At 45.5% G+C, this 13,884-nt stretch overlaps 1 protein-coding gene across 1 annotated transcript in view; it reads left to right on the plus strand.

Moving 5' to 3' along the window:
- Positions 1-13,884, plus strand: part of Mop (tyrosine-protein phosphatase non-receptor type protein myopic) — a 48,876-nt gene that overhangs the window by 21,556 nt on the left and 13,436 nt on the right. The window contains exons 17-23 of the mRNA XM_077688005.1: positions 3,505-3,708; positions 3,800-3,896; positions 5,142-5,206; positions 11,007-11,135; positions 11,195-11,326; positions 11,434-11,489; positions 11,662-11,766. Of these exons, the coding sequence (XP_077544131.1) occupies positions 3,505-3,708; positions 3,800-3,896; positions 5,142-5,206; positions 11,007-11,135; positions 11,195-11,326; positions 11,434-11,489; positions 11,662-11,766 (788 nt within the window). The remainder of the gene's footprint in view (positions 1-3,504; positions 3,709-3,799; positions 3,897-5,141; positions 5,207-11,006; positions 11,136-11,194; positions 11,327-11,433; positions 11,490-11,661; positions 11,767-13,884) is intronic.

Genomic DNA, 13,884 nt, shown 5'->3' on the forward strand with positions numbered 1-13,884 from the left:
GGTAAGATGAGGAAGTGCGCTAGTAACACTGAACAAATAACGAATGAAAATTAACACTGCATCCATTTCAGCACAAACATTTGCTTTGCTGTAACATTTGGATGTGATTTTATGCTACTTTGCACCACGCGCTTTTGCGGAAGTAGCACAAAGCTGCAGGCTGTCCTTGGCTGAAATGCGCCAACAGAACTCTTCATTGTTCCTCAAAGTCTGCACTCTTGGTAAAGAATGTCAGAAGAGTACACATTTGCAATAGGTCACAAAAAATTCATCTATAGCTGCAGATGCCACACTCACTTGGATTGACAAAATGCTTTTATAAGTATTTGATGAGAATGCAAGCGGCATATTGGCTTCGATGTGTATGTCAGTTCAACGCCGCCTGTATAAACATTGCCTAACGCGTCGCGCACTTTTCAGTGAGAAGGGTAGGGTCGCTTAGTTCAGGCACTCATCCGCTATGTGGTGCGCGCCAGCGGACATCTCGCCTTACGTCACTGCTCGCGAGTCACGAATGCTGCACTCACTTCTACGACGTGTGTCTGTCAGCTTGCCTGTTGGGTTTCAAGAGCAGTTTCGCTTACATCTTAGCCGCAACGGGGCGATAGTTCTGGGGCGCACTGGAAATCTTGTTCAACGTGTCACTTGCATCATACCTTCTGCATTTTTTGACTGATGGAGGATGAACTGAAATAGTGTAAGAACATTAATTGTCGGGTATACAAATAGCAAACAGAAAAACGATATTTTTGGATGGTACAGCCATTATTTTTGTGACATTTTTCTCTCTGGAGTATTTAGTGAAGAAAAAAATGCGAGCACATTTTTTGTTCAAGCGCTCACTTCTACTGTTACTTTCCAAAAAATATTGCGTGCTAGTAAATTTCAGGAGATTATAGAAAACAAAAGGAGAAGCAGTTGATGGTCCAGCCACGCTGTCCGGGTGCTTCTACAGTACAGTCCTCAATTTGAAACAGCGTACTGATGTGGAGTGCGAACAGCGTGGACAAAACGGGGCCGAAATGCGGAGGGGACAGAGGAGGAATGACCCACTCAGAAAATTTCGGGGGCCGTTATCCAAGTAGACAAGCACGCAAAGCCGGCATCAGCCTGCGGCAGCACAAGGGATTTTGCTCCGAGGAAAAGGCGGTTTTATCAGCGACAGACCAAGACAGACAGGCATGGTAAAAAAGAAGAAGGCGTAGGAGCGTCGCCTGGGGAACGCTAAACAAACTTTCAGATATTTTGCATAGTTTCCGATAACCGGTGCTGGCCGGCGGACATGAAAGCACGCAGGAAGGCTACGGAGCGGGGAAGGGTAGGAGAGAGCAACAGGAGAGTGGCTGTTTGGCCATTTTTCGCTCACGCGTTAGGCAATGATAATAGAGGCGGCGTTGGTCAGTTTTAATGCAAATGGATTGAATGACTTTGGAAGGTCTAAAATCTGACATCGTCGTATCTGAGAGGGATGGAAGACAAAATGGCTGGCAGACAAAATGGCTGACGGTGCAAGAACGGTAAAGTAAAATAATCGAGTTGAGAAGAGAATTGGATAAATTTGGGTCTGGATGGGAATTGAACTTGGGGCCTCTGGAATGCAAGAGAAGCATGCATTCCTAATGCCGTGGTGGCTCGATGGTTCTAGCTGACTAAAGATGGACCTACTGAATGTATTACAGCCTTCAGTTTACATACGTGTGTTTGAGACATGCACTAGGACCTGCATGAATAATTTGAGCTTGTAATTATGGAAATAGCAATTAGGAAAGTAGCAAAGTATGTTTCCACTAAATGTTGTTTGCTTGGCCATGTGAACATGGCTATGTATGTTCGTCCGCAGGATTTTGTCTTGACGGCGGCAAACCCATTGTATTGCGGGGAGGGAAAGGGCAAGGGGAAAGGGCAATTGTTCTGGTGTGGCTTGGGGGAAGTGGGGGGATGCACCCCCCCCCCCCCCCCCCCCTGCCGACACCCATGTGGGTGTTGGCTTAGGCCTGACGTTCGGCCTAAGGTTATGGTTTGGTCTCTAACTTTGTCAACCCTTACCTAAAGCTGCTTTACTTGCAATGACTTTGACTGCTTGGCATTTCGTAAGGTTCAACGTTAGCTGGCCTAACGATAAGCCCACATATAGGCCTAACAAGGCCAAGGCTCTCAGTCATAGCTTTGGAGAGAAGAAAAGAGAAAAGCCCAACCATTATGAAAGGCAGTGTGATTTCGGCGGGCCGTGTGCCAATCTTCGTGTCATGCCACTGTCTTACATACAGTGGAACCCCGATAATCGACTTTTAAGGGACCGGGCATGAGCGTCATGACTGGGGTGTTGTCGTATGATCGGGGTACAGGTAAATGCCGGCCTAGTAGACAGTCTTACGTGACAGGTAGGCTAAAAACTTAAACTGTTATATTTAGCGCGTTCTCGTGTAATTTGCAAACCTTTAGCTAAAATACCAAGTTTCTAAAAAAAAATAACAAATGCCTATTTTGTGCCCCCCCTCCTTTCCACGGCGTCTGCGCTAGCCCATCATCCATGCACTGTGCGCCGTGCTCTGCGTGCCGTGCTCCACGCGACCCCCATGCTGTCCGGTGCGAGATAAGCTGGGAAGGCCAGGAAGGCCGACACAGCCACGTGCCCGAGCAAATTGAGAGGGGAAAAGGCGAGAGTGAAACTGCCAAGGCCAAGCGAAATGAACGACAGTACGGGGCGGCGATAGAAAAAGGCGAGAAAGAAAGGAACAAAGCAACAACGTGGCGTTGAAAGACACTGATAAATCAGGGGGGGGGCATCGTGAAAGGAAGAAACTTGGATCGAGCAGGCTAGGAAAGCGGGCGTTTGGTCACCGCTGTGGGGTTGCGTTGTATCCTTTTGACATTCGCCGTCTCGATGGAAGGCTCAAATTCGCAGTCCGCCGGCCACCTGTTTGTAGTCCGTTCTGCTGCCGCATGGGGTCGTCGAAGGTTAACTCCCACCAGCCATTACCCGCCAGCTTGCTTGCGTCTCGTCAGCAAGTGGTCTGGCCCGCTTGCGGACGTTTGCGCATCAAGCAGCATCAAACGGGGGTTAAGAAATTAAGGTCAGGACGAGGCAGCAAAGCGGTGTAAAAGATGAGAAAAATGCCGGTTTAAGTCCGCCAGCGTCTGTTGTATGGAGCGGACTGCGTGCACCCGAGTGTTGTATAATCTAGGTTTTTAATGCGTTGTTTCTGAGAGGAGTTTGCCGGGACTGCGGTGATCCGTCGTAAGAAGCGGGTCGTTGTAAGACCGAGACCAAGGGATGTACCATCGGGGTTCCACCATAGGGGCAAAGCAGTCACCCAATATCCAGGGCACTGTGCTGGGACCCTCAATACCAGCACATCCCTTTGGCAATTGGACGCTAATGCTTGTGCATTACCTTCATCATGGGGAGTGCTTGGGTGCCCTCCAAATTTTTGGCCATTGTGTCGTAGAATCTTGAATGACATGCAGTGTTTGTGTGCGAGTTGGCCTATGTGAACTTTTTAGGTGCTGTCAAGTGAAAGCTGGAAAGAGCGAGGGAGCAAGTCTGAGGAAAAGTCAGTTGAGACACGTACATGTGGCAAGGACCCTTTGTCTGATCCAGCTGCCTTGGAGAAGTTCATTGTAGAAGTTGAGCGCTTCGAGAAGTATGTTGAAGGTCTCGCCAAGAAGTCTCTCAATGGTCCAACTCTCCTTGAGCAGAAGTGGAAAGTAAGTCTCTCCGTTTGTCAGGTTGTGTGCATGAGTCCTTGATTGCAACGTGCGTAGTGCATAGTGACTAATTGTGGTTTGCCGTTTCCAGGAATATGTGGACGCTCAAGACCGAGAGTCCCGGAAGCTGTCAATCTCAGTGGCACGGTGCTACCCAATGAAGAACCGCATTCCAGATGTAATGCCATGTGAGTTTGACTCATGGCTTTAGAAATGGGGTGAACCCTTTTGAAATGGGATGAAGATGGTCTACCTAAATCACTGCTGACTTGGGTGCAGACAGGCCTAACCTCTGTGTCAGTGTGTTCTCTGTTCTTGAAAAGGCTTCGAGAGCATCGTAAGGTTTTCTTACACATCACACAGTGCTTTGCATTCTCCACACTGTTTCGTATGGTCCCCTGTCTACATCCCGTATTATAATAAATTGACTGTATGCCCCAGGAAAGATAAATATAGCATCCTCTAAACAGCTCACCCTTACCCTGTAGAAGTAACAGCAGGTGGGAAGTACTGACTTCACACATTCAGCTTTGCTTGTTGGCCAAGTTGATGCATATCAAGACTCATGGAGCAGTGTGACGAATGGTGTTCACAAGGAGGGATAAGATGAGTGCAGATTTGCATTTACATTTATTCCACACACACTGCCGTGTATAACATACAACTTTCCACGCATGCACGTGGAGGTTAGTGAATACTAAGAAGGTAAAAAAGGGCGAGCTTCAAAAGGAGTCCAAGGGAGTGCATTTCACTAGCGCATTCTACTTCCTTCTTACACAAAACAACTTGCAAAATTTCACATGCAGCACAGAACCTCTTGCATCAGGCATCTGGCACTTTGTGTCCTATCTGCCCCGTTGTAGGTGAAGAGCGATCTGAGACGGAGAGTATTGGGCACGGGCTTAGTTCGGGCTGGTCAGGTTTTATTGCATCCAAAAGTGGTGGAGCACATACTGGAAGGGAATATGTAAAGCATTGGCATTGATTAAAAAGGGGACCATTGAAATGCTGAACTCTTTGAAGCGAGATGATAGCTGTCATGTGCTTGAACAGAGATACTGTGTATTCATGCTTCAGTGGCCCCTGTGGGCATTTCCCAAGGGATGAGCCGTGCACAGCAATTATGTGGGCCTGTCTCTGAAAGCATGTTTGAAGAAAAATTGGTCGCTGATTATTGAAACTTCAGCATTACATCATTCAAGTCGTGGGCGGCATAGAGAAAAGGTAGCTGCTGGTAGGTTTAGTATAAAATTAGGCAGTGTATTTAGATGTAGGCCAGCCTCTAGGGAGCTCTTCTTTTGGGCCTGTTACCTGATTCTGGCAACAATATCTAAAAGATGAATGATCACATTAAAAGGAGGTATCGAGTGACAGACCCTACTGAAAGTTGTGAAAGCATAAATGGTCGGTCATTGCTTTGTATTTTGCCATAGATGACCACAACAGAGTTGCAATGACATCGCAGAGGGATGACTATATCAATGCTTCCTTTATTAAGGTAAGTATACACTCAACTTCTTTGCCTTACCTTTTTTGTCCACTCCTGGGCTTATTAAACCTTTGGTAGATTGCAGACATTCCTATAGAGAATGCTACATCTTGGGCTGTGGCCACTACGAGGGTCGTTTGATAAGTTTGGTAAATTTCTGTGAGCTGCATCGCAATTTTTGGGGTGACATCAGAGCTGGCAGTTCTCGCTCATCAATCTAGTGCAGGCCATGTATTATTGACAAGGGCAGTGAGGTTTTCTTCGGACATGTTTGGAGCAAGCATGCTAGCCCAGACCAGAAAAATATAAAGACAAGTTCTGTGCAGTGTTTAGGATGAGCTTTATGCGGACTGTGCACCACTGCTGAAGACAGTTTAATACGAAAATATTTAAATGAAGGCAGATATCCACTCAAGATCAAGCCTGCTCTGGACACCTGATTGAGGGTACCATGTTAGAACTATTGTTAATACTATGGAGTACTGCCGAGCGACTGTGCGTGGGATTAATTATGCCGTGTGCGTTTCGGATGAAAGAGCACTCAGAATTCTGCAAGAAGCATTATGCTTAAAAAGGAGTGCGCGATGCCGTGACTGTTGGCTCCAAACCAAAAGCACAAGCAAAAGAACACTTCTGTGCAGTGTTCAGCCTTGTGTAATTGCAATCTGCAGGACTTTGGATGACTCGTGAGCCAAAGGAGCAGTCAGGGCAGGGGACAACACCTGGCGAAAGTGCTACAAAGATAGCACAAGCCGTTTTTCTCGATACGCATTTGATCGCTATTGTTTTTTGGGACAGCCAAGGAATTATCCTTATAGACTACTGGTGGAATGGCAAAACAGTAACGGGAGCGTATTGTGCCATGTTATTGAGTTGCTTGAAAGAACTAAATGAAATGGCCTAGATTGGCATGTGAGAAGGTGCTCTTTCACTAAGACAATGCTCCGCCTCCACATCTACCATCTCAATTGCAAAATTGCGTGAATTGGGCTTTACATTGGTTGAGAAATAGTATGTATTTCTGGTTCAGAAAAAGGCATTGAACTTGCGTTTTTACATACCTGGGCCATATCAAATGACCCTCATAGTTGCACGTGCCGAGGATTCCGAGGATTATGCTTTTATTTTCACGGTAAAACTGGAGTTCTTGATTTTGTAATTACATTAATACAAATTGCAAACTTATTTCAATATTGGAAAAGTGTGTTTCTATATCGAGAAATTGAAGGTTGGAGCTTATTGCAGTGTGCCTAATGTAGTGTGTGTGTGTGTGCATGAGCATGCATGAGACAGGAGAGGGATAGGCCTCAAAATAGTAGTCTTGCATTAAAAGCAGGGTGTCGAGCTCAAAAGAATGCTGGGAAAAGAATACTGGCTCAGTTCAAGGGGTTTCATTCTCGTTCAGTTCCGGTTCTGCTCAGTAACTTTTTGAATTCGTTCGAGAGTGTTTAGCCAGTTCGGGAACTGTTTTGATGAGTGAAATTGATAACCAAGTTCTTGGAGCTAATGAAACAGTGAGGTTTAATGTCCTATGTAAAGCTTGTAGGGAGACGCAGTCTCCCCTTTGACTACAGAGTTTGGCGCCTTCGGCATCAAGCTGCCGTTCCTGTCTTTCGCGATGGCTACCGAAGGCAGCGATCGAGGTATGACTCGCATTCCATTGCGGTATCTATGCGGACGCCATGGACTGCATTTTCTCGACATGAGGCTGCAAAGCTACAGGCGGAACCACGCGCACTTAAACAAGAAAGGCCCTGCCAAAAGAACATGACCATGCGACAAATCCAGGTTTACAACATGTGGTTGGGCACCCTGAGGTCGACTAATCATGCCACAAAAAAAAAAAAGCCGATTTTTTGCAATGTCTTTGTCTCTTACAAGAGTGTTTGAAAACCTCTGTAGAGAGAATGTAATTAGCTGAAGACCAAAATAGCTTCAGCCATTAGGTTACGGACTGAGTATATAGCGTACTGCCTCCATGTTTGGCTGACAGCAGCATGGTCAGTGCAATTACAGGTGCAAAACCCAATACGAACCTCGTTGCCTTTCATGAAACAGCTCGTTTCCTTGCATGAGAAGTCGTAGGGTTCAGAAAGCATTGCTGAGTTACCGTTTTGTTTAACAATGCGCACGAAGCACGTCAAATAGCTCGTCAACTTTAGAGCCCAGTAAGCCTTCTTATATCAAATAATTGTAGCAACTGGCCCTTCGCTTTGAATTCGTTTTCAGCCATCAACCCACTGTTTCCACAAGCTGCATTTTATGCACACCCAGTACTTGTAGCACCATTCCATGTTGATTCTTTTTCAGTTGAAATCTCAGTTGAAATCCTAATCCCCTCTATAGAATCCCACCGTGCAATGGTCACAAAACCGCTGGTGTTAAGTCGGCGTGCCAGCGTGCCCCTCTTTACATTAGTGTATAGGCAAATATTTTAAAATGAGTTGTAGGGTAATATGACATCACTCTATGGACAACCCAAGGGTCTGTTGGAGCCCAATATAGACTCTTTGCGGCAAGCTATAAATACCATGAATGCATATCTCATGTCACGAGGGCTACGCTGCCAAACTGCACTACTTATGCTCCACTTGCACGAATGTGGTAGTCCTCCTGAACCCCCCATGAAACCCTTCTCTGCATATTCATGGCATTCATTTCCTTCATGGTGGCTCAGGTGTTGCTAAAGTGTGCTCCCAACTTACACTGCACTAGCCTAGCTTTGCTCCTTTTTTCTTTCCTTTTTTTTTCTCAATCTCTCTTGCACTGCCCCATACCCTTTCATTCCCCCTCTGCATTGTGTGTATACGTTTTCGTTCTACGTGACACCTGCCATTGCATGTTTTTTATAACATGGAGTTCAATTACCGATTATGCAATAGCTAACTGGAAGCAGTGCTTTAGCTCCAGAAGTAGGAGGCTGAGCTCTTTTGGGGCAGGCGTCTTCAGTTTATCGACAACGGCCTGCTTTCCCCATGCTGAGGTAGTTGGAAAACTGTGCGTCAGGCTATTCGGTGAAATGCATCTCCAAAAGCAAAGCAGCACCAAGTGAGACAATAAAGCAAAAGGAGCTGATGGAACTAGCATTGGACTAACAGGACAGTCCCACCATGCCTGCCTCTGTGCGCGCTTCATCTACTTCAGCACTGCCTTCTCTTCAAAGATGCAATACGTTTGGCGGTACAGGTTCAGTGAAATAGCTCCTTGCGAAATGGGAAAGGTGCATGTTATGTTCAGACGGTTCTTTGTGCCTTATCTACTATCATTACTCTGGTTAATTAAAAAATGGGAATTTGCCCTGAAAGCCAGGATTATACTAGGTCAAACGGAGCTCGCTGCCATCACAGCGATGACACAACTGATTATCTGAATGGTCACGCAAGGAAAAGATATTTAATAAAGCAAAGTCTGCATCTTGGTTTGCGCTTATTCAGTGGGTGGATTGAGGTTGCAACGGGTGGTAATTTTTCAGCTGGGCCTTCACATTTATTTGGAACTGCAAGCATGGCCTTTTGTTTGTTTTCTTGTTTGGTTTTCAATGAAAACCAATTTCTCAAGTATTGCCTACCTTCCAGGTTGCCTACCTTTTGAAACCGAATTATGCCGGGCAACAGGTAGGCACTTTATGGTGTAGGCCCCCAACGATGTGTAGTACAACGAGCTTGTGGCCTTCTTGGTCCTGCGCAGTTACGGCGGGATTTATGTATGGTGGGGAACAAACAGGCTCAGTGCAAAGCCAGTGTGTCAAATTTTGGGGGTTTTACGCGCCGACGCTACGGCTGGGCTATGAGGTGCGCTGCAGTGGATGACTTCAGTTTGATTTCGACCGCCTTTGCCGTGAACCGAAATCGCTACACATGGGCTTTTTTGCTTTTTGCCTCCATCAGAAAAACGGCCCCTGCGATTGGGATTGAACCCAGCCACTGTGGTTGGTCAAGACCAGTGTTTCATATGCATGCATGCATGCATGTGTGTATGTGTATACACATTTCCTCTTTTCCCTCCTGAACCTCTTTTTTTCCTGCTAGGCCCAAGAGCCGTCCTGCAACAAGTAAAGACTTCATTTGTTCATTCTTATACCCTGCAGCCTGCATGCGGAGCATGTAACATTCCTCTTTCACAGACTTGCATTATGTTCATGCGGCCATCGGAAAATGTACGCTTGCATTGTTCGTGGGCATCCCATTACTCATTTCATGACCAAGAGCAGAGCGTTTATGTTCTGGCGATTGATCGGAAGGAGAAAAGGGCGTTAGTGGCTACAAGGTTGATGGTACATGACAGAAAAGGTTACAAATGACATTGACTGCAAATTATCAACAGCGCATAATTGGGCCATTTCGGCGTGAACCGGGAACTGCTATAATTTATGGTCAGTTCTGATAAGCTCTAAAAAAAAAAAAAAACTTAAGTTTGGGTTCAGTTCCAGCAAAAATACTGGTTCGGTTCCGGTTTAAGTTTGGTTCTGGTTCGACACCCTGCTTAAAAGATCTGAGTTACACATGCCTTGAGCTTGAATTTAGTGTTTTGCTTCAGGCGTTTTGAGTGAGAATTGATTCTAGTGGCAGAGTACCTTGTTCACTTTCATAAATGTCTCCTTCTTTTGAACATTTAAGTTTGAAACACGTACCACATATTGAAGGTAAACAATCTTACTTTATTATTGCACAAATAAATCACTGCTTCGAGTGTTTGTGCGAGGTTCTGATTTAATAAGCCAAGTGAAATCTGCAGCGATAAAAAATGGATGCAGTACATGTTTCTGCCCCCGTGTGCATTAATTCTTGGTCTAGTTTTGTTCTCTGTCATCACTGGCAGGCTCAGAACTCTTGCCACAGCAGCTGTTAGCTTCTTCAACTTGTATAAGAACACAATCAGTCATTAAAAATGGTGCTCTGCTTTAGAAATGCTAAAGACCACACATAGCTATAAAGGCAGCTGGTAGTCTACTGTATTGAAATAACATTAAGGAGAAATAGACAATGTAAGGCATTCATGGCTGTGAACAATTTGAGTTAGGAATTTTATAAAAATTCAGTTATAGTATATCAGTAAACGGTGACTTTGGTCGCAACTTCTGAGACTACGAAAAAAAATGAAATCTTAGTGCTGCTAGAGTGTTTCAAGACTTACTTTTCAGTGTTGCACGAGGTCAGAGATGGTGGGGTTGGCTTCTTTTGTGGTGGTGTAATTTGCTGTGGTGTACACATTAGCTTTCTGGCCCTTTGGTAAGAAGTTCATCGAGAAAAAATGATCACCTTATTATAATCGGTGCCAGTGGAATGGAGTAATGGGCCATTTTTTCCACTAGTATAGCTGTCTGAGAGATGCTGCTGGAACACAATTCGAGAGCCTAACTTGGTACATGCCCTTTTTAAGTTGGGGCACTAAGAATGCATTCAAAAAGTGTCCTGTGGCCCATTTCACCTGGCACAGCAACTCTCCTATACAGGGGTGCCTCACCACATGTGTGTTTTTGTGTAAGTTTCCTTGCTCCATTTTTTTACCCCTCTCTCCTGACCGCCCAACATGATGGCCCAGCCTGGTCGAGCATGCGCGGATCGCCACTGGCAAAAGGTCCATTGGTGCTACATGACATTTCAGTGACGGTGGTTGTTTATCCGTCTGGAGGGACTACGTTTTTGCTTAATCGCAAAGGCATTTGCCGCACACAGGAATTAAGGTTGAAAATTTGGGAGTGCCATTGAATAGCAGTATGTCACTGCTGCTTAAAACTCGGACTTGCATGCCTTTTTTCACCTTTGCTGCCTCGCGTTTTTCAAAATTCCCTTCCCCTAACTTTGCTCAGGACCTGACGCCATCCTGCCCGAGCTACATACTTACCCAGGCTCCACTGCCAGCCACATTTTCTGACTTCTGGGCAATGGTGTGGGAGCAGCAGGCAGAATTAGTGGTGTGCCTCCAAAACAACCTGGAGGTGAGCTCTGTCTGGAAGCGTTTCTGGGGCTTGCTGCTTCATGTTGCCTTTGGACGCAGCTCAAGAGCCACATCTACTGGCCAGTCGAGAAAGGCCAACCAGTCAAGCACGGCACGATTGCGCTGTGCCTGCAGTCTGTCAAGGAGAAGCAGTCTCACATTGAGCGCATGATCAATATCACCAACAGTGATGTAAGCGATGAGCCTTCACTCCCTTTCCTTATGGCCATTCTGTCAGGATTGGCCCCCAATCCAACTTGTACTTTGTTTTTGCTTTGCTTTTTTTTTTTTCTTTCCAGAATCCAAAAGTGTCTCGAGTTGTCATCCACTTGCAGCTTCTGGACTGGCCCCTTGGGTATGTAGCTTGCAAAGCAGGGTACATTCTTGCACTGCTTAGTAGGTACAGATATCCTTCTTCACTGGTGGGCTACTATCGATAGCAGCCAAGGTCACCATAAAAACCGTGATGAAGCAAGGTACTGCACTGCATGGATGACAGCGGCATGTATTTGCTATATATTTTTCAGGGGGAGTCCAGCCAGTCCAGCACAGTTGCTCAACTTCATTTCTGAAGTGCACAGTTTCCACAAGAGCCAGAGGAATCGTTCACGCCCGATTGTGATGCATTGCTTGTAAGTGTTAATTTTTGGTCTCTAAATGGGCATGTTTTCTTAACAGCAGAGCTGTTTAAGCCGAGCGTTATCTGTCCATCGCATCAAAAAACCTTGCGGAGCGATGACGTCACCTTGTGTTGCCTAGCAACCCCTGGCGCAGCTGTGCGTAGCTTCGCGCTCACTTCGCTGGCCTATGCGAGGCTCCGCTGGACCTCACCACCATGATGTCACTACTGCACAACACATGGTATAAAGGGTCATGTACAGTGGCATCATCCAGGCTTGCACATGGGGCTAAGGAAGGGGGGCCGCCAGCTCTGCTGTTTCCCCAGCCTCGCACCACTACTGTAAGCTGCGCCTATTTTTTATTTTATACCCTAAGTGCATGGCGTTAGCTGAGGCACCTGCTCAGGTGAGGGCTGTTTTTTTTTTTTGTTTTTTTGTTTTTTTCCCCCTTCTTCTTCTTCTTTTTCTCTCTTCAAATTCTTTGAACTCACTTATGAGTGATTGTGAAGTTCTTTGGTCAGGTTTAAGATATGGATCGAGTTCAGGGCTATGCAGTCACAAAGTCCATCCAGTGAGCAATGCTGGCAGTGTGACAGTTGTGTGTTCTACACTTACTTGTATCCCTATGTTTGCCTGCACTCGTGCCACAGTAGCAGGCGTAACAAATTGGGATGTGCGAATGTTCGAAATTTTGTAATATCGCAGCAAATGTCAAAAAAAGGTGCCCAATACTATGGTCATAATACTCAAAGTGCACAATCCGTCAGGGAGCACTCTGAAAGTGCTTATTCGTGAGCAGGTATGACGATGGTGAGGTCACCCAACGCTGCCTGTGCAAGATGTTTGAACATAACTTTGAACCAAAATACGCTGCGATTATAGTTCTGTATACGGGGAGTTGCCTGATGTCGACTGATGCTAGCGTGCACCTTTCCCTTTCAAAAGGTCCGGCACTGCCGCACCAGGCAGTAAGCGTTGAAGGCGATCTGATAACAGGCTTGGTAAGAGTGACAAAGAAGGCTTTCTGAGATAGCTACTGTCTCAAAACGAGTGGTGCCGTGTTGCGTAAATAGCAGCTTGTGGCTGCATTTTATTGGGTTAAAAAATTGATGCGACTAAGCCTTGCTTTGTACTGCACTTAGCTGCGGAATGTCAAAAAATTGTGTGGAACCGACATTAATAATTGATAAATTCTTAAAATTTATCAATTAGGTGCACTTAGGTGCACAATTTGTGCACCTAAGTGCAGAAAAATTGTGCACTTAGGTGCACAATTTTTCCCCCCAAAGTGCAGCTTCATTTCAATGTGCTCCGTATCACGATGCATGCGTCATCACAACTGTCGTTGCATTTTACCTCCTGCGTTATTCTATCTATTGTTAAAAGCGAAAAGAAAACGTTTTGCTGTTCAGTCTAGGACACGGCATTATCCTGTCTTCACTGCAAACCCATTTGCCGTCCAGAGTCACATGCCATTGTGCTGAACTGAGAGGGTTGCATCGGAAGAGGATCAGATAATGGGGGCTGCCGCCTTGTACAACTGAGAAGGGATCGTTTTACAACCTAGCAGTTAACTACCAGCCATCAGCTCGGCATGTGATTTGCCGTACAGCAGTATGGTTTTTGGCTGCATTTCGTTCTGATTGAAAGATAGGGATGATATACGTTCTTTCTGCAGGGGTAACAAAAACAAATTTTTAATGGCCAGATGTCCGTACATTTGTTATTGGAGTGAACATGGCATTTTCTCTGTATGCGCAACTTGGAGGTGCGAGTTATATGCAGGGGCGGATTATACACACAAAAGTATTGTATATAGTACTTACAGTGTAGGGCAGATGTTAAAGTAATGCTCTTTAATGCCATCGCATTGTATTTGTTACGTACCTGTTGCACGCCAGGTTCATCTCTATTTTACATACAGCAAATTAGGTGCCTAAGTGAAGAGCCAATTACATTGTGGTAAGGCTCGACTGTATTTATTTCATAAGTATTTGTGGCATTGCATTTTTGCCCTTTTTCCCCTGACAAAAATATTGGTGCGCCTTGCTTCATTGTACAGTTAAGCACAATTATAGCATTTAGCTTCTGAAGCCCTATAACTGCTGAAACCTTGTTTCGATTTTACTA

This window comes from Haemaphysalis longicornis, unplaced genomic scaffold, assembly GCF_048455015.1.
Source record: "Haemaphysalis longicornis isolate Haplotype H1 unplaced genomic scaffold, Haemaphysalis longicornis Haplotype H1 scaffold_1, whole genome shotgun sequence".
Classification (NCBI taxonomy): Eukaryota; Metazoa; Arthropoda; class Arachnida; order Ixodida; family Ixodidae; genus Haemaphysalis; species Haemaphysalis longicornis.